Here is an 18,794-nt window from a genome sequence, read left to right as displayed (position 1 = left end):
ATCAAATATCATCTTTCATCAAGAACATACATAGCAAAGATTGTTGACACTGAATGATCCTTTTTTGGACAATACTGTGATAGAAGAAAATATTTAGTAATATCTTGACTTCATGAACTAACAGAAAAGAGTATTAATTCTACTGGTAATACTAATTAAACGGTTTCTAATGAGATATCAAAATTTGGGTCCAAGGGTCTCAAACTGTGAGAGACACCTTGTTACAATTTGTTCAGTTTCTTGGGCCATATAATCACTTTTCATGACAATAAAATATGACCCAGATAATGAGATGATGAAGGGATGAAATGAATTGACTGAAGAGATACAGTATTAGTAGATGAGGAATACTTTGGAATAACTAACTATAGAATAATTTAAGAGTTAAGTAGCATATATTCTCTGAAATTTAGAGAAAGAGATACTCTGTATAGATGATCCAGATTTGTTAGCAGAAGATGAATTAATGCATATGAGCTGCTTGTTCAGCCACACTTATGTGGAGATGGTGTTCCCGAGAGTAGCACATATAAAATAATCTTAACATCTTATCTAGCTTAAGATCTACCAATAACTTATAGCTAAAGTAGAAACAAAAAGCCCAAACCATTAATTTAATTGTATATAGCTTCATATAATATTCCTAAAGCTGATTGTTTAATACTCTCCATCTTGCTTGTGGTCATTTATAATCAAAGTATCTTGCGGGCTTCCCTGGTGGTGCAGTGGTTGAAAGTCCGCCTGCCGATGCAGGGGACGCGGGTTCGTGCCCCGGTCCGGGAAGATCCCACATGCCGCGGAGCGGCTGGGCCCGTGAGCCATGGTTGCTGAGCCTGCATGTCCGGAGCCTGTGCTCTGCAACGGGAGAGGCCACAGCAGTGAGAGGCCCGCATACTGCAAAAAAAAAAAAAGTATTTTGCATTTTCAAAATTGTGTTGAATATCAAAATTCTCGTATTACTTGGTTCTGTAATTAGCCATATTTTTGTGGATATGTCAGAAGTAAATAGAAACTATTATTTTAACAAATGTTAGCACTACAAATGGAATAGAAATAGAGTTTTTGAGTATGCGAGTTGTCTGTCTCCTCTGTAGATAGTAATAGTATTTGTTCATGCCCAAATAGATGCTTTAGAGATTTCATGGCCAGGCTTCAGTTTTCAAAAGCTTTCTGGGGTCTGTCTAATCATCAGTGGCTTTATGGTGTACAGTAATTGGTGTTTGCTTAGGAGATGGAGACTGTTCATTCTATGAATTATTAGGAATCTTGGGCTTTAACAACTAACTTGTTTGTCTAAGTGACTAGAAATAATTAGAAGTACTTGAGTGACCTCACATTCTTGGTGATAGAAATAACTTTGGTCAATTTAAAGTGCTAAGTTTAATGAACATTTTAAAGAGTTACTTAGATAACAGATTTTCTAATCAGCTTTCTTTTGGCTATATGCTAAATTTAAAAGTTAAATGAAAAAATAATGTTTATACTAGAGGTATCTATTTCCAGGTAGTATTCATTATGGGACTAAGTTTAGGACACTGAATTGTTTATGGTCCTGAATTGTTTAGGGAGATTGCTTTATTGCTTTATATTCTTTGAATTGTTTACATACCCAGTTGGAGATTTATGTTTGTTTTTAAAAATACAACATTATATATTTTACATTAAATAATTAGTGTCTGTCCTTTAACATATGAATGCATGTCAGTTAAGGCTGTCTTACATATTAAGAAAAGGTGTGGGCTTCCCTGGTGGCGCAGTGGTTAAGAATACACCTGCCAATGCGGGGGACATGGTTTCGAGCCCTGGTCCGGGAAGATCCCACAGGCTGCGGATCAACTAAGCCCGTGCACCACAACTACTGAGCCTGTGCTTTAGAGCCCGTGCTCTACAACAAGAGAAGCCACCGCAGTGAGAGGCCTGCGCAGTGCAACGAAGAGTAGCCCCTGCTCACTGCAACTAGAGAAAGCTCGCGTGCAGCAATGAAGACCCCACGCAGCCAAATATAAATAAATAAATAAATATCTAAAAAAAAAAGAAAAGAAAAGGTGTAAGGACAGCTTAATTATTGAAGAAGTGCTGGAATTTGGGAAATTATGTTATCTTGCAAGCAAAATATTTTCAATACCACACTAGTTTTTCAGTTTAAGAATAAAGCTGGGAAAAGTTGCCTTCAGCTATTAGTTTTCCTGAATCCAAAGAGGTGGGTGGGGCAGGATCAAAAATACTCATGTGATCAAAGTTATTGGCTCTGAAGGTATTCTTACCTGTGTAAGGAAGATGAAAGGTGCTGTTTTTATTGCATGCTAGTAACAGTGTAATTCTGAACTAATTGGTGGTGAACTGCCAATCACCTAGGGGGAATGCAAATAGATACTCTTACAATTTCCTTTGAGGTCGTGAAGTCTTACGTTGAGGCTGGAAGGAAAACAGAATAATACCGTTAAATTGACCTTAAATGAGCTGCTTTGTGGTTTTCTTGGCGAATCCCTTTTTATTTTTCATGACTAGTCCAAACAGGTTTTGTCTACCAATTTGACTTATTGACTAGACAATGCTGACATTGAATATTTTAGATTCATTTTGAAGTAAAGTAATGATAATACAGTTCTTTAAGATATTTTGATCATTTTGTTGCTGCAGGTTAAATTTGTGTAACATTCCAGAAGTCTTTGCAGTGTATCATGCTTCCTTACAAGAGCCGTCATTTCCTTCCAGTCATTTATAATGGGATAGTCCACCCAAACAAGCTTACTTTTCTCACTTAGGTAGTGAGATACACAGTAAAGGATGGCGGTGTCTTTGAAAATTGTGTTATTGCAGATGAATCTAGTCATTTAAAAAAGGCGTAATTTCTTTGAGGACAATAAGAACGTATTCTTGATTTTAGTATGCAACTCAGTCAGTGTTTATTAACTACGTATTGTGTGCCTAGCATTGTGTCACCAAAAAATAAACACACAGTGTTACAGAAATATCACTTTAGTTATTTTCCTTTGAAAACATTGATTAGTCTAGACATCTGTATTGAGCTTTGTAGACATCACACCCACAAAGTAGGCATTTACGTCTTTTCACTTAATTTTACATTGGCAGCAGGAATACTGTCTACTCTGATTCCCTTTCAAAATTCTGAATATTCATCAGATTATTTTTTCTAGCAGTGAACTGGTTACTGGAATAATGCTTTTCTTTACAAGTATAGGGAATGAAATGTAGTTTGGAATTGTATTTGTAATTTATCAGATATAGAAGTTAAATGAGCATTAACTACAGATACATACCATATAATTTGTAAAGAAATGAGATAAAAAGTAAAATATACTTATCTCTAAGACTATTATATTCAAAGATACTTGAAAATCTTATAATGCTATGCCATCTTACTGTAAATCTCTTTGTTATACAGAAATATCCACTAATTCTGTAACTTAAATGTTTCTCTTTTAGTTTTGGCTGCTAAATTTGTAGTCAAAGTTCAGTAGTTTTGGGTCACACTACCTGAATACATCTATACTATCTTTACCCCTGTTCTCTTATAAACTATATACTGGCAAGTAAAATGATGAAACTCATGAGCTCGGGAAATAGTGTATAACATTTCAGTGCTTTCAAGACCTCAGGTTCTCCAAAAGAGAGAATATTGGATTTCTCTCTCTTTAGCGATGGACGGAAGTAAGAAAGGAAATGCAGTGGGGAATACTTACTTTTCTTAGAAACCTGGGGTAAGACTGAAGTTTTGTGATTCCACAAGAGGGCTTAGTGCATTTGTACCCTGCTGCCTTGGGGTGTTGGCCTGAATCCTCCCTTCAGTATTTTTCCCTTTGAGAAAGGAGCGCTATTTGTATCTTGAGAGATGCCAGAGCACTGAGTCGTCTTTCTCCTGAGTCAGTATTTCTGGTCAGTTCATCCTTACCCCAAGAACAAAAATTACTGGGCCCTCCAGATGTTTTGTCACTGTTTGAGTGACTCTCTGCGCTGAGTAGGTGTGAAGGGAAGAATAGCGGCAGATACAGAAAGTTACCATTCGCTTAGGACTGAGTGACAAAGGCCGAGATGAATAGCGAGAAAGTGTGATTCTAATTGAAGTTAACTAGTGGGAGAGACAAATAAGAATTTGTAATTAGCCCCCAAAAGTAAATACCAATTTTCAAAGAGATATAATTAGAGTAGAAAAAGGATTGCCTAGAATGTGGGAAAAACATTAAAAATTCAGTAGACAAAAGATGTGATAGTCCTTGTGGTAGACAGAATAGTGTCGTGCGAAGTTACCCAAGTCCTAACCCCAAGAGCCTGTAAACATGACCCCTTACCTGGCAAAAGGAACTTTGCAGTGTGATTAAGTGAGGGGGGTCTCGAGATTATCCTAGGTGATCTGATAGGCCTGGTGTCATCACAACATTGTTTTTTTTTTAACTGACTAACTAAATTTATTTATTTATTTATTTATTTATGGCTGTGTTGGGTCTTCATTGCCGCGTGTGGGCTTTCTCTAGTTGCGGCGAGCGGGGGCTACTCTTTGTTGTGGTGCGCGGGCTTCTCGTTGTGGTGGCTTCTCTTGTTGCATAGCACAGGCTCTAGGCGCGTGGGCTTCAGTAGTTGTGGCACGCAGGCTCAGTATTTGTGGCTCACGGGCTCCGTAGTTGTGGCTCGCGGGTTCTAGAGCGCAGGCTCAATAGTTGTGGCGCGTGGGCTTAGTTGCTCTGCGGCTCTGCGGGATCTTCCTGCATCAGGGCTCGAACCCATGTCCCCGTCATTGGCAGGCGGATTCTTAACCACTGTGCCACCAGGGAAGTCCCACAGCATTGTTATAAGTGAAAGATGAGACAGGAGGGTCAGAGTAGGAAATGTGGTAGTGGAAGCGGAGGGTGGAGTGATCCGAAAAAGGGACCATGAGCCGAGGAGTGCTGGCAGCCTCCAGAAGCTGGAAAAGACAAACAGATTCTCCCCTAGAGTCCCCAGAAGGAACACAGTCCTGCTGACACCTTGATTTTAGACTTCTGACCTCCAGAACTGTAAGGTAATACATTTGTATTGCTTTAAGCTACTAAGTTTGTGGTAATTTGTTACAGTAGCAATAGAAAAATAATACAGTCCTTCTGCAAATTGAATTAATCATCTGGTAGAATCAAGTGGAAGAACTATTTCATGTCACAGAACAAAAGAACAAAGAGAAGGAAATCACTAATGAAATAATAGACATGGACTACAGAGCTAATATACCTAGTCTAAGTAATAGACATCTAGGAGAAGAAAAAAGAACAAGTAGAAAGAAGTAAATAAATAATAGAAGAACTTGTCAGTGAGCTGAGGAAAGACTTGAATGTACATTAAAAAGGTCACAGAGTCCTAGGCAAGATTATTAAGCAGGAAATAAACAGATCCAGAGTTATATGATTCACGAATTCCAAGAATAATGATGATAATAATAAAAAAGATTTACAAGCTTTCACATAGAAAAATTACTTACATAGGAGAGAGAGACCAACATCAAACTTCCCTTTTATAACCTGTTAAGGATTATTAAATCATCTGTAGTCTTAGGGGGGCAGGGAAGATTGCAATTAAAAACTCATATATTTCCAAAGATGTCATATATCTCTTAGGGCACAAAAAGACATTCATTTATTTATTCATTTTATAGCTGTATATTTAGTAACTAGGTACTATTCTAGTCATTAAAGATATGGTGGCTTCCGTACCATTGGAAAAAATTTAGTAATAATCTCAAACTAAATATTTTTAAAACAGTCTCAGCACAGTCCAGGACTTAGGAGGGGTGAGTGGAAAGCAGTGAGAGAATGGTTTTAAAAAAGTGTTGTGAAAGCTTCACGTTGGTGTGGGGTAAGTTACCTAGTAAGGTTCTCCTGTGGGGTTAGGTTGAAAAAAACATAAGTCTAAGTATGTGTGTTAAGAATGAGAAAGTAACCACTGAAGTGTCAAATTAACATGGGTAAAAGAATAAATAGAAATTCCACTTGCTAGGAAAAGAAGAAATAATGAACAAAATAAAATAAACAGAAATTATGAAATTACATGAAAGAAGAAAGCACCAGTCTTCATAATAGACCAACTTGGGAATGGCAGAATTCAGTCCCTGGATGTCACTGTTGAGCTGCTGGAAAACCCACTTTGAAGCCCACTCTGTGTGTAAACTTCCAATTACATGAAATTATTATTTTTTAAGATACTTTGAGTTGAGTTTTCTGACTCAACAGAAAGCATCCTAATAATACCCCCCATTTCACAGATGAGAACACTGAGGGTCAGAGAAGCATAAACCTAAAGGAAGGAAAACTTGAGATGAGAAAACCATAAAAAAATTTTGAAATTTAGCAGACCTGAGAGAATTTTAGAAGTAACGAATTTAGCAGACCCAAGAAAGCTGAATCCTAAGCCATCTGTGCTTGATTTATAGTGCAGAATCCCCTAAAGTCCCCAAAAGTGGTACTACCAGAAACCTATGAAAGTGGGGATAAAGTGGAACAAGTTAATATAAGGAGGATTGGTGAAAAGCCTGCTTATGAAGCGATTTGATCCCCACATCTTTCCCCTCCATCCAGGGTACCAGACCACTGCCTCTTCCCCACCTCAGCAGTAGAGGGAGGGTTATTCTCCAGAGAAAGTGAGACTGTGGCCTGGGCACAGATTGGGGGAGTGGAGGATGGGATAAGTACTTACAAACTAAATGTGTGAGCTCCCGTCTCCCTTCACCTGGACAGCCAAACTTCAATACCCCAAGAAGGAGATCAGAGAGTCTTATCTGGGGAATCTGTCTACCCAGGAGGAAAGCCTCACACCCTGCTAGCAGTTAGGTGTCCATGAAAAACCCAGCTGGATTACCCATCAGGAAGTCTTGTCAGGTGCCACCCACGCAATCTTAGAGTTTCAAATTATCATTTTTAGTGCTTCCTTCTTAAATATGAACAGATGACTAAGCCTTATCATACTTAAGAGAAAGACCTCTCATGGGAAAGTAGGGGCCAAAACAAACAAACAGTAAAGAACACTAGGGGGAGACGGAATATGCACAGGATAAGAAAAAAGTAAAATCTATCATCAGTATCCTGCGAGAGACTGAGATTGCATCCATGAGAAGGGCCAGGATTCCATTAAAAATGGAATAGCTAGTGAACAGAGAGGCCTCTTGAAATTTAGAAATGAGAATGTATCTAAAAGATTGGATGTTAAAGAAAATAGGTAAACAATGACAACCATAGGGAAGAGTTAAGAATAGTAGAAGACCATTTCAGGAGATCTAACATCCAACTAATAGAACTCCAAGTGGGGAGAGGAGAGAAAACAGGATGGAGGAAATGACAAAATCAAGAAAATTTCTCAGCTCTAGAGGACAAGAACTTGGAGATTGAAAGTGCTCACTCAGTGCCCAACATGGAACATGAGAGTGACTCACTGACACTGGGACAAAGGCCGACATGTTCTCTCAGGGAGAATGAGAAGCAGTTCACACTCAGGCCCAGGAGGAAGAAGAGCTTCAGACTTCTCAGAGCTGACACTGGAAGTTGGGGGGTGGTGGAGCAGTGACTTCATGATTCTGAAGGGTAATTAATTTTGAACTAATAAAGAATAATAAACTCGTAAACACTAAATAAAAAGGTTCCTCTGCTATTTCTTGATTTTCCAGTATTAAGTTAACTATTACCTGACAACTATGGAAGATGAGGGTTTAAGTCCCTGTAAACCACACACCTTTTCATTCCTCATTTATAGTTTTTAAATATAAAAAAATAATTTATATTTAACCAAACTTTCATATTCAGACTTGTATAGTTTCAAAAAAATTACCTCCCATTCACCTTTTCTTTGTAAGCTTCTGGAGGAAATAAAGACATTTGGGAGGAAGGTTTAGCTTCGAACTAGTAGTAAATGCATGAAAAACTAAGGAAATGTAAAAAAAAGATTAATTCTGGGGGTGGGAAGAAGAATGTTATGGAAGAAAGGAAAGCTAATCATAGTTTATTACATGAGTAAGTGGCAGAATTTGTATTGTAATAATGTAGGCATTGAATATTGCTCTAACCAAAATTACAAATACAATGATATATGAAAGGGGGGGGGATGAATGTAAAGAAAAGCATTAAAGACACTGAGGGTCCTGATGTAATGATAAAAGCTGTGATTCATAAGGAACATGTTACAGTCTTACAGGAGCCCCCAAATCTTATCAAATACAAACGCATAATGAAAAAATTCTTAAAAACTGAGAAAAAACTATTCAGTCAAAGTACAGTTGTAGTGGGGGATTTTAATTTGTCCATTTCAGAATTTAGCAGATAAAATAGAAAGAGTATGGACATATACAAACCACTGAAGAATCAAGCAGAAAATATGAATAAGGTGTACATGTTAAAGTAACAATGGGAAAATACTTTTTACCCATCATATTGGCAAAAATTCAAGAGTTACAACATCCACTGCTGGGGAAGAGATTGGAAAACACAGATCTTCTTGACTATGATGGGTTACGTCCTGGTAAACCCATTATAAGTTGAAAATATCTAACCTACCAAACACAGCTTAGCCTGGCCCACCTTAAGTGGGTTCTCAGAGCACTTAACGTTAGCCTACAGTTGGGCAAAATCATCTGACATCAAGCATATTTTATAATAAAGTGTTCATAGAAATGTAAATTATTACAATAACTTATTACAATATATCACAATATTTGGGGGGAAGTAACTTTTAAATATCTCTTAAAACTCTAAATGCTCATATCCTTTGACTCACCAGTCTGAATTTTGAGACTCTGTCCTACAAAAATAATAGAACCAGAAAGTACTGGATGTTCATAGAAAAATGTAGTGGCAAAAAATTGAGGAAAACGTGAATATTCGTAAATGGAATAATTCTGAATAAAATTGAAGGATATCCATATTCTGGAATTATTATTCAGCTGTTAAGAAGTTGAGGCTGTCTGTCAGTGTGGACATATCATTAACTAGGAAAGCAAGTGGTGAAATAATGTCTGATTTGACCCATTCTTAAAAAATACATAGTAAAAACCATGAGTATGATGTGTACGTATGTTACGAGTATGTACATGAAGGTGAAGAAAACCTCACCCAAGCTTTTGACAGTTGTCACGTTAGAGAGGTGGGATGAAGAGGAGGAGGTCTTGATTTTCTTTCACTTTTTAATAATAAGCACATGATGCTTTTGTAATTAATGAAAAATTAATAATAGATCAAGTAAGAATTTTACCAGAGTCAGAAATTTTCTAGGAAACATGTAGCGTTTAATCAGCAAGAACTTGGAAGTTTTAAGGAGTAAAGAAATGGATGTACTTTTCTGTGAGTCACAGCAGCCCTTGTTTTCATTATTAATGATCAGGATTTGCAGTGTGTTTTTTATATTTTCATTAAATGTGAGGGCTTCCTGTTCTGGGGTTCTGTTGTTATGCTTCTAAAATGTTTTTGCTTTTGATAGGACTGTCTTCATCAGTGGAACACAATATAACGGAGTTGGAACAAGAACTTGACAATGTAAAGACTCTTAAGACAAAATTAGGTATTGTACATTTTTTTCCTTGACTTATATATTGGTCTTGGTTTCTTATTAAAGACTTTACTGTAGTCCGGAATATTCTTTTAAATTGTGAAATTTCTATGTTACAAGCTTTCAGTCTGTCCAAAGCCGTTAATAACGAATGTCTTTTAGTTTGGGGAGAAGATGAGCACGTTTATTCACTTGTTGTTGTTGCTGTTTTGTATGTGTACAAAATGGCTTTTCAAAGATCATGATGTTCCAAGATATCACTCCACTATCTTTTCACTTGTGTTATTTCTGATAAGTAATCTTCTGTTATTCTTATCTTTTAATGTCTTTTTTCTTTGTATTTATCCTTCTTGAGATCTGTGGCACTTCATGAGTGTGTGGCTTAATGTCTTTCATCCACTTGGGAAATTGTTGGCCATTATCTCATCAAATATTGCATCTGCTCATTCTCTTTTATTTCCTCAGACTCCAGTTATACATACGCTAGACGTTTTTACTCTTAAATCTTTTTCTTTATTTTCCCTCCTTTTTTTTTGGAAAATAAGTAAACTACTTTATTTGCAGAAATCATAATCAGTTATTTAAAAATCCCTTTGGAATCTACAGAAAAAGCTAGAATGACTTCAATTTCCATTATTATGGTAGTTCTCTGACATCTTCATACACATTTCTTTTTAAAAAATTAAGTTTGATCCATCTTTTCCAGTTGTTCATGGCGTAAGGATTGGTGTGTAACAAGGTAGACCTTTGTCACTAGAAATAGAGGTTTGCTTCCAGGCTTTAGAAAACTGGAAGTGTTTACCTTTGGGATGTGGGATTAGCGGGGATTCTTACTCATGTTACCTGATATTTCCAGATCTCTATTAGTGTGTAAATCTATCATTATAATAATATGTAAATTTAAAAAAGAAATACAAATATTACTCTATTTTCAGAGTAAGCTGTATATCCACAATGTGTTTCATCAATAATTGAAACGCCTTTACAGTGCTAAAATTTGAGCATCACAGGATCGAGCTGTTTAATGTAGCAAACTGATTTTAAAATTCTGATTTTTATAGTTTGTGGAGGAAAATTAAAAATAATTTATGTTTTTAGGAAAAGATAATTTATGTAAGAATAATACATACTGGTTGTGTTAGTAGGGAATGAAAATGCGAATCTGGGGAGAAGTTTTGGAAATTACTGAAACTTTTATTATATTTTGTTTTTCCTTCTAATAGAGAGGCGCAAAAAGGCTTCAGCATGGGAAAGAAACTTGGTGTATCCTGCTGTTATGGTTCTCCTTCTTATTGAGACAGTAAGAATTTATTTGCCTAGTTAAATAAAGCAGATTATTTTTTATTTACTTTAGCATTTGTGTATGGCAACTCCCTCAGCTAAATGGTTTCAGGTAAACTGGTTTCCTATCAACAGGATTAAAATTTGTCCATGCTTTTATTTGTAAAAACTCAATAGAGCAAAAAATGAAATTAATGGTAATTTTGAAAAGTCCTCAAGATTATCTATTTCTTCATAGAAGCAGGAAATTCATTCTTTTGTTTCAGTTGAAAATTAAGAAGAGACAAGGTGTTGCAGATAACCTGATCAAACTCTGTGATAAGATCTGAAAATTATATTATTAAATTAGTCCTGATAACATTTTAACCATATTTTAAATATGTGGAGTTGTGGGTTCCAATTGGTAAAATCGGTTAATAAGTGGATCTATATTAATAGCTTTTTCTTTAAGCTTTGAGATTATAATACTTTGCAGAATTTTTACGAATTTATTCTGGAGTTTTTATAGTCTCATTACTTCAGGTTTATATGTAGAGTTTTGGTCTTGACTGCTTTTCCTCTATTCTGAAGCATACATTTGGTTGGTTACTTAGATTTTAATGTATGTGTATTGACAAAATTGAAATTCAGAACTGATGGCTTACTTTTTGTGTTGTAGTCCATTTCGGTCCTCTTGGTGGCTTGTAACATTCTTTGCCTGTTGGTTGATGAAACAGCAATGCCAAAGGGAACAAGGGTAAAGTAAAATGCTTTAAAATGTCTTTCTTTTGCAAAAGTATTCTGTGTGTATAAATTGAGTGTTTCAAATAAATAAATGAAAACATTCACCTTTCTGCATATATATACTTCAAGTTGTATGAATTTCTTTATGCAGTGAGCTTTCATAAACAGTGTTTCTAAACTATGTTTTTTGTTTCTGATTTCTTATTTTGGATTGTCCGGCTTTTTATCAAGTATCAGAGTTTCCTTTTATACTTTGTATCAGAATTTATCTTTGTTTTACTGAAATTCATACTTGTGATCCTTAAGAAAATGTATATTCTGTGAAATATAAAGAGTTTATTACATGGATTCATTGTGTTTGCAAGGATCCAAATATGTGGTTTTAAGGACTCATGCCTCAAAGGAGTCATTTTATGAACTTGAGTCAAAATGTTCAGTTGCTGGAGGAGAGTCAGATATACATCTTTTCATGAATTAACTTAATTTTTTCTCTTGTTTAAAAATTCATGATTTTATTAAGTTCCATCAATTAGTCTATTTAAATATATTCTCCATATGGAAGGTAGTTTCCACTAAATATTCATATATGGCATACTTTTTCTAGGTGTCTCTATAAACTTTTGGATACTTAAAGTAGCATTTAAGGTTTGACATTTTATTATACTTTTCGAAGTTAGCACCTTTGCCATCTCCCATAGAGATGACTTCAAAACTCTTCCAGACTTTTCATGCTTTGGGGGAGGGAAAAAATTTTCCTTAACCCTTTCTAGGATCTTCTGGCTGGTCTAAGAATTAGATTTACATGAGACAGATTAACAGGAGAAAACAGAATTTAATTATGTGTATGTGGGAGCCCGGTAAGAATAATGAGACCCCAGGACAGGTTGGGCCATTGCGGCTTATATTCCATCTAAGAGAAGGAGAAGGGGGTAGGAGCTTGGGACTTCAGGCAGGAGGAAGACACTTCAAATGGAGATGGAAAAGCAGATGTTTGGTAAACAGGGGACGTGGTCTCCAGGTCTTGCCAGGTTCCATCTACCACACTCAGCCCATACTCTTTGTAGCTGTCTCTGGTGATAGTGCTCCACCTGGACCAGGTCCTTCGACTGAATTCTTTCAGGCAGTTAAGGGGTGAGGTGGGGGTGGTGCTAAAAAGAAAGGCTTACGAGTCTTCTGTTTCTTAAAAACAATCAGCCTAAAATGATCCTTATGCCAGAGAGACACCTTTTGGGGTTCAGATTTTGCTTACCGACATGCCACTTCTCTCTCTGAACCACACGATACACCTTTTCTCTCATAGAAAAAAGCCAATGTTTATCTTAATTCCTTTCCTTCAGTCAAAGATGAAGATACCCTCTTCTTTCAGAAGCTAATTCTTTCAGCAGTATTCTCAGTTTAGCTCCCCGCCCCCAGCCTCTTCAGGACCTTGTGCCATCTCTCCTGCCATGGCCTCTCCACCACTGCAAGCCTGCCAGCTTGCTTCAGGTCTGTCATTCCACTAACAAAAAACAGCAGTGAGCAGTCCTCCTCCATCCACAGCCTTGTCGTTGTCTTTTGTTTAGACCCAAATCCATTGATCAAGCAGAAGTCAACTACTGTGTTGACTTCTATCCATTTTTTAACCCATATTCTTATACCACATACTAGGTGAGGCCCAAGCCCTGTGGTACATTTTTGTACCATTCCTTTCGTGCATAGTACAGAAGGACTTATATGTGGTATGCTTTTTTTATGATTGTGTAAATAAATCAGATCATCTTAATCTTGCCTGTAGGCCTTCTCTTGAGACAGAGAATATTTCCAAAGTGTTTTCCATCCCAGTTAATAAGCTTTCTGTTAGCATTATTCATTTTTTCTTCAAAAGATTGACAAAAGTTCATAAATTCTTTGTCCATTACCTTATTTATATATGAAATTTCCATGGGTATTCTAACTTCTTCATGCCTATATTAGATTGTATAAATAATATGTGATATTATTTATTGGTTTATTTTTTTATTAAGCTGACTTTATATTCTTAATTATCCTGGTATATCTGTTAGATGTAATTGAAGCTGATAGCAAAGTAGTAGTTTGTATTCAGAGAGTTTCTTTAATTAGTAAGCTTTGAAAACATTGTTCCTTCTTCAGTAAGAAATGATTTTTTGCCTGTCTGGCCTCGTTAATAAATATTACTTTTTCTACTTGTTTTGTTACGTTCTAGATAAAGATAGGTTTTGAGAATAGGTATGATGTTTAGGAAAAAATTTACAGCATTGCATTTGGAAAATCTGTGTTAATTAAATCCCTGAATTCCCAAGGAAGATTTAGGGAAAGGAGACTTTCAAGAGTAGTAACAGGATATGTGCATTCACTTTCTTTCTTTGCTTAGCTTCCTTTTGACATATTTTAATTGTATAGTTTTTATATGTTGCCTCAGTGTTCAAACAATTATTTGTTCTATTCTTATTATACTATTATATTTAAAAAAAATTTCTTCCAGGAATATTTAGGATTTAACAATAAGCATAATATCATTTTGATAAGTAACTTAAATTGCATTTGAGATAAATCAGAAATGTTTTGAGCTTGTTAAAAGTGTTAACATGTGGTTGAATTAGTTGATGAATTCAGTCTCGTCACGTTTTATTTTCCTTTGAACGTCTAGATGTTACTCCAGGGTATTAAACATTCCTAATTTCAACTGTCCTATATTTATGAGACAACAATTTTAGGGAAACCAAATATAATAGTGTCATTGAATTCTGAAAAGTGTTTTTTTTTCCCCCAGGGGCCTGGAATAGGAAATGCTTCTCTTTCTGCTTTTGGTTTTGTGGGAGCTGCACTTGAAATCATTTTGATTTTGTATCCTTTCTTTAACTGAAGTTCTGTCTGTTAACAAGTTTTCTGTCTAGTTTTCTGGGGCAGTGGTAATTTACTAAGACGCTTTGCTGGAAGAAAAAACAAGTCAGTCTTCCTCAAGCACTCCAAGTGGCATTTTGTTTTGTTTTGTTTTTCCTTTCGGCCTTAAGACATTTTGGAGACAATTGAGAACTTAAGGAAACAATTCTTTGGAGAGTTTTTCCTTGATTCTCACAGCTATCTTATGGTGTCCTCTGTTGTTGGTTTCTATAGCCTCCGATTTTTTGGAAACTTTATTCCCAAGAAGGATGACACAACGATGACAAAGGTAAGGTAAAGTCTTAGGTGACTGTGCCTCCCTTTTGCCTTCCAAGACAGACTGTTTTATTTAGTAATCGCGGTGAATGGTTCATTTGCGGTTCTAGGTATTTGTTTGTAAGTTGCGTAAACACACACACTGGAAGATTTTCAAAATGCTGAATGAGTGGGAAAAGGATGTGCTCTGTTTAATTTGGATGGCATCCATTCACTTGTAAATGCATAGAACTGCAGAGCTTGTTAACTAGCTATAGACGGCTCCTGAAAGGACTCTTTTTCCTACAAAGAAAACGTATTGCTAATGAGTAACTTTGATTGTGCTGACTGTACTTCAGGGAACTTGTTTGAAATCTGAAGAACTTAGTTGCTACAAGTAGTAGAGACAAAGTATTTCAAATTTGAATAATTAAAGCAAGACGGAAGAGTTCTATTCAGAAACATTTTGTAGTCTGAGGCTAATTTGACTTTCTACAATATGTCATTGGCTTTGGAATAACAAAGGCTGTTATCTTATATAGTGACTGCATTTGTAAAATATTCCCACAGGCTGACAATGAAGAATAACAAGAGCTGCTGGCTTTTCTTTTTTATTATATATTCCATATTTTCAGCTTATTCTAAAGGGGAGAAGTTATTTTTATATATCTTTATCTAAAATGCTATGAGTTCTTGAGATACTTAGCATCTAGTTTAAGTAATCATAAGTACTAAGTAGTATTTTCAACATCTCTTACTTAATATGAAAGAATAAGTATACGATACATTGAAAATTACTAGAATTTAGGTGTTTTGGATTTCTAGCTTTTTGGTATTAAATCTTATAATAGTTAAACATATTAGAAGTAGATATTATCTATCTTGAGGAGTAGTCTTGGTTTTAAAAGTAGAGTCAGAAGTATTAAAAATATTAATTTTTACTTGTTAGGCAAACCTTTTTGAAATCATCAACCTCAGTCAATAATGTAAAATGCATTGTCTGAGGTGTGAAGTAATTTGTGTTCTATAACTTTATATTTGTGTCAGGTACTGTAAATATCTTCTAGAACTCACAGAACTTTAAATGTTTGTAGAAAAGTTTCTATTCTCTTTATTTTCTATATTGAATAGTATCATTCAGAAGTTAGCAAAGTACAGTAGGTAACTGAAATGTCCAGTAACTTGCCAGAATGTGAATGGATTTTATTTATCCGTATACTGTGTAACTGCCCAATATTCTTTTTGATTTCTCATAACAGATCATTGGGAATTGTGTGTCAATCTTGGTCTTGAGCTCCGCACTGCCTGTTATGTCAAGAACACTGGGTAAGTTTAAATGAGAACTTTTCATTTAAAGTCAGTACCTTTTTAAGTATCAAACTTCTTGCTAAACTTGTAGTTTCTAAACTGTTTTTCAAAGAGATCACCCTTTGAAATATATTATTCCCTCCCACATTATTTTATGCCTTTACTTCTGTAATTCACTTATATACAGGACTGTACCAAAATAAGCACTTTTATCAATAAAGACCACTTATTTTTTCAAGTACTTAGAAATAGCCCTTGTCCAAACAATAGACTTTATTTTTTTCATTGACTAATTAAGCTTTGGAGTCCTCTAGTGAGGAAACTGTGATTTAAAAAAAAAACAACACAATATTTAATGTCTAGAAAATACTAATTTTTTCCTAAGCGAAATGTTTTTAAAAATGTGTAATTTAATATGTGGTTTAAAAAATTGAGAATGTGTAACACTTATTTTAAGCTGCTTTATGTCCAGGGAATAGACTTGAAAGCAGTAAGATCTAGGAGAGCACAGACTGATATAAAGGACATCCTTTAGCTCTTCAGCTTTTTACTGGCTTGTCATTTATATAGTTTTCTTAATTTTTCAATTCACAGAGAATTTTGGTCATCATTTAAAAGTAAAATATTTCCACTTTGTCATTGAAATAGTTGAATAAATCTTCCTTCGTTTGGTGTTCTTATCTTTAATAAAGCACTGTTGCAGACTGTATTCTCAGTTCTTGGCTAAATATTATTTCAGACAAAAATTTCCACTAGGCAGTTTTGTTCTGTTTTCTAGACTTAGATTTTGACTTGAGTGTTCACAAATGATTAGAAAAATCCCATTATTCAACCTTAGCAACATGCTTATGACAAAGATTGCAAGTAACTTTGAATTGCTTTTGTTTTAGCGCTTATGTGGCCTCCATTATTTATTCAAGGCCCACAGCTGTCGGGGATGCAGGCTGTGCCAGGAAGGATATAAGCTTTGTGGTCATCTTCATAATGCTTACAGAGAAGTTCATGTTTTAATACAAGTGGAATCTAAATGTAAATGTAGAAGGGACCGCCGTTCCACAGACTAATACAAAGCTCACTTACTTAGAGGTCTTATTTCTTTTGTGTTTGCATTATAGGACTTGTTATCATTTTCACATCTGCTTATAGTGTGCTAATCTTGAAAATGCCATAAATATACAGTTTAGTAACTTGATTTGTAGCTAACTGTGATCGTTTGTATTATGACAGTCCAACAAATAATTTCTGCGATATTATAGCCAACCTACCAATTTATCATTTATGAAATTCACTGTGCTCTGTTATTTAAGATTGTTAATAGTAATATATAGATTTTATGGAAGAAAATTACGTGCTGAGTACAGTTTTAATACAAAGAAAACAAATTAATGGCAAAATGTGCTTTTTGAAGATCAACAAATTAAATTCCTGAGTAGTTTGCCATAGAGATAAATAAAAAGAAGAAAAAGAAAGATGGAACAATTAAAATGCAGCTAACAAATGCCTGGACCCAGCTGTCCAAACAGGATTAATGGAGTGCATTAGGGTACAGTGAGTCATGTGGTGCTTTGCAAAATATCAACACGCACTGCACTACATGTTATGCCCAGTGGCACTGAATAGATGAAAAGAAATAAATACGTTAAACAGATTCATAGAGGCTTTTCACAGTATTAAAAAAGCAAATTTCTAGACTAAAAGAAAAAGCTTTATTTTAGTATTATGGGAAATGCAAACTAGAGAGTTACTTTGTAATGCCTCTATTAACCCTTTAGAATTGAGTCTTTGATTTTAAGAAGATAAAATATAGAGAATTGTCATGAATATTATCCTAATGTATAACGGGATTTTGATTTACTAGCTGAAAAGCTTATAAGACTAGAATAGAGGATGTATTTAACAACCAAATTCCAAGCTGTGAAATTTTTCACTCTTTCTCATTGCCTCTCACAAGGAAGTCCTGACCCTTAGGGTTCTCTCATTTGCTCCTGTGAATTCAGCCAGCGTTCTCAGTTAAATGAGAAATGAAGGAGCAAGGAAAATTATAATTTATCTGTATAAGTGCAGTTTTTCTCTTATTTTAGTAATTTTTAGTGATGATTATAACTTTAATTGTAAGTGTATTGAATCCTGTATAAAATAATTTGGTGATATTTTTGTTTCAACAATGAAAATGTTTTTTAAAAAATTTAATTTGCCAACTTCTATTGCTGCATCATTGGTATAAACTGTAGCTTTAGATACAGATTGTGATATGACAGATTTATTAGAGAATTCCTCTGAAATAGCTTCTTATATTTAAATATGGAAGATTTTATACTAATTTAAAAATTACCACTAAGTAGATTTTACAAGCATATCACTTGCCACAAAGAATTAGGTTGTGAGGAGCATCTTGGCTATGTATTTTTATCCAAATATAATTAATATCGATGATAGTTTTGTTGTCCATTGGAAACACAAAGAATCTGTGCGTAACGCTTTTTATTTGAAATCTTTAAAACCTTTTAAAACTGATGCCATGTCAGTGGATATGCTTTCCAAAACGTTGCTTTGCTGCCTGTTTAGTGTTCAGTTTTGAAAAATCCAACATTTGGGGGGATATGATGTCCTTATTTTTAGCAATCAATTTACTCTTTGGTATAATAGACTCTCAAGGTGATTAGAGGAGATGGTCCACAAAGTGAAAATGGAACAGGCTCAAACTAACAAATTATCTATAGAGGCCCAGACTTTTCTATAACAAAATATTTTAAAGGCAGCAGTGAATTTTGTGAGAATAGATTTTGCGAGATTGCTGACATGTTCTTGATTTTGCTTAATCAAGAAACAACTGA

At 35.1% G+C, this 18,794-nt stretch overlaps 1 protein-coding gene across 1 annotated transcript in view; it reads left to right on the top strand.

Annotated features, from left to right (window-relative positions):
• The window catches only part of LMBR1 (limb development membrane protein 1), a gene marked incomplete at both ends in the record, with an annotated part of 149,775 nt that overhangs the window by 90,823 nt on the left and 40,158 nt on the right, over nucleotides 1-18,794 (top strand). The window contains 6 exon segments of the mRNA XM_079711811.1: nucleotides 9,445-9,525; nucleotides 10,737-10,813; nucleotides 11,453-11,530; nucleotides 14,288-14,361; nucleotides 14,596-14,686; nucleotides 15,912-15,978. Of these exon segments, the coding sequence (XP_079567937.1) occupies nucleotides 9,445-9,525; nucleotides 10,737-10,813; nucleotides 11,453-11,530; nucleotides 14,288-14,361; nucleotides 14,596-14,686; nucleotides 15,912-15,978 (468 nt within the window).

The sequence above is a fragment of the Hyperoodon ampullatus genome, assembly GCF_949752795.1.
Source record: "Hyperoodon ampullatus genome assembly, chromosome: 9".
Taxonomy (NCBI): domain Eukaryota; kingdom Metazoa; phylum Chordata; class Mammalia; order Artiodactyla; family Ziphiidae; genus Hyperoodon; species Hyperoodon ampullatus.
Note: the sequence above shows the minus strand (reverse complement) of the source record. Positions and strands in the feature narration are given on the sequence as shown.